Source organism: Lagopus leucura, unplaced genomic scaffold (assembly GCF_019238085.1).
Source record: "Lagopus leucura isolate 7727_CA_CO unplaced genomic scaffold, USGS_WTPT01 50135-0_obj-0_obj, whole genome shotgun sequence".
Taxonomy (NCBI): domain Eukaryota; kingdom Metazoa; phylum Chordata; class Aves; order Galliformes; family Phasianidae; genus Lagopus; species Lagopus leucura.
The window spans coordinates 1-1532 of NW_024966960.1; the positions used below are offsets into that span (position 1 = coordinate 1).

At 58.3% G+C, this 1532-nt stretch overlaps 1 protein-coding gene across 1 annotated transcript; it reads right to left on the reverse strand.

Annotated features, from left to right (window-relative positions):
- Positions 1 to 6: 6 nt before the first annotated feature.
- LOC122192890 (maestro heat-like repeat-containing protein family member 2B) lies at positions 7 to 1522 on the reverse strand (the record flags this gene model as incomplete). Its single annotated transcript, XM_042893572.1, has 5 exons — positions 1496 to 1522; positions 946 to 1081; positions 737 to 829; positions 257 to 352; positions 7 to 89 (listed from the first exon to the last, which is right to left on the reverse strand). Coding segments are annotated over exons 2-5 (368 nt in total), but the record flags the coding sequence as incomplete, so codon positions are not given.
- Between the last annotated feature and the right edge of the window lie 10 nt (positions 1523 to 1532).

A 1532-nucleotide genomic window follows, 5' to 3' on the forward strand; every position in this document is an offset into this window, starting at 1 on the left:
GCCAACTGGCGGGATGTGGGCATGGGGTCACATGTCAGCGGAGCCAGCAATCCCACCAAGGAGCCAAAGGACTCACAGGCATCTCCTCTCTGCAGGGATGAGGGGCAGGAACAAAGCTGTAGGCAGCCCCAGCTCTCCCTAGCTTCTCCTGCCCGTGCCTTCCCCATGCCAGCATGCACAGCTGGGCGGAGCTCGCCTTCCAGCTCAGGGGCACTGGGGAGGGAGCAGGGAGCATGCAGTGGGGCTCTTTACTCACCGGAAGCCCTTCACAAGCAGCCAGCAGCTGGGAGCAGGTCTGCAGGGCCCTGTTACGCTCCCACATGTTGTTTGAGGTCAGTGATCTCTGCAGGACCTGAAGCAGAGCATGTCTCACCATGGACATTTTTCCCTTCCTGCCATCCCTCTCCCTGTCCCTCTTTTCCCAACAGTTTCCCTCAGGTCCTGCCCTGTGGCTCCACGTGGACCCCCGCCTCACTGTGCGCTGACACTGCTGCTCCCATTTTCTGCAGATACTGCTGCCTCCTAACCCAGGAGCTTTTCCTCGGCTGGGCCCTACCAGGGGCTGGCTCCTGCCTTTCCCCCTGCAGAGCCCATTTCTCTGCCCATTTCTCAGCTCGCAGTGAGCTGGCCTGTTAGCAGGAGATTTCTCCCCCTTCGATCATACTCTCAGTCCCCAGATCTCTGTCCCTGCTATCAACGGGCACCACGCTTCCTCCCTTGCCCCACACGTACTCACCTGGACTATGTTCTGGAAGAATCCCCGGGTGGTCTCTGTCTCAAGCAGGACCACCATGAGCCGGCCCAGAGCTTTCAACGATGTCTGCAGAAGCTGAAAGCAGGAGAGGGGATTGAGGTGTGGCATCACGGCTGCTGCTGGAGCATAGGCCATGTGTGCTGAGGTAGGGCTCTGACGCAGAGGTGGCCGGGAAAGTTACGGCAGGTTACCTGCAGGTACTGTGCTGCTTGCTGTGACTTCTTGATCTTCAGCATCATCTCTGCTGAAGGGTGTGACACAATGTTCTTGCAGCACAGAGCCAACATTTCACGTGCATCCTTGCTTCCTAAAGAGGGCTTCAGCTTGCTGACAAGAGGAAAAAAAGGAAGAGAAAGCAGAAAGGGCCTTTACCACTGCTCTCCAGACTGTTGCAGACAATGTCTGAGATTCTCCCAATCAACAGCTGCAAAGCCAACACCCCCAGCCCGTGCTACTGAGCACTGTCTTCAGTTCCAGCAGCGCCCGCCTCCTCCCTGGCAGCAGTGAACCACCTCCCGCTCTGAAGGGAAGAAGGCCCCAGGTCTCCCTTCTCTTCCTCGCCTGGGGACAGCAGTACCAGGCCTTTCTCCCTGCCCAGAATCTCAGCTTCACTGGCCACAACAGCCCAGCCGTCTCTCCTGTAGATGCAGCTCCTTACACCCTCCCCCCTCCAGGCCTTCAGAAGCTACCCTAAAGGGGGACCACCATCTGCCTTGCAAGCCTAGAGGCTCCCACCCTTACCTCAACTGCTCCAGGGCCAGAATCACCTTGAGGGGCA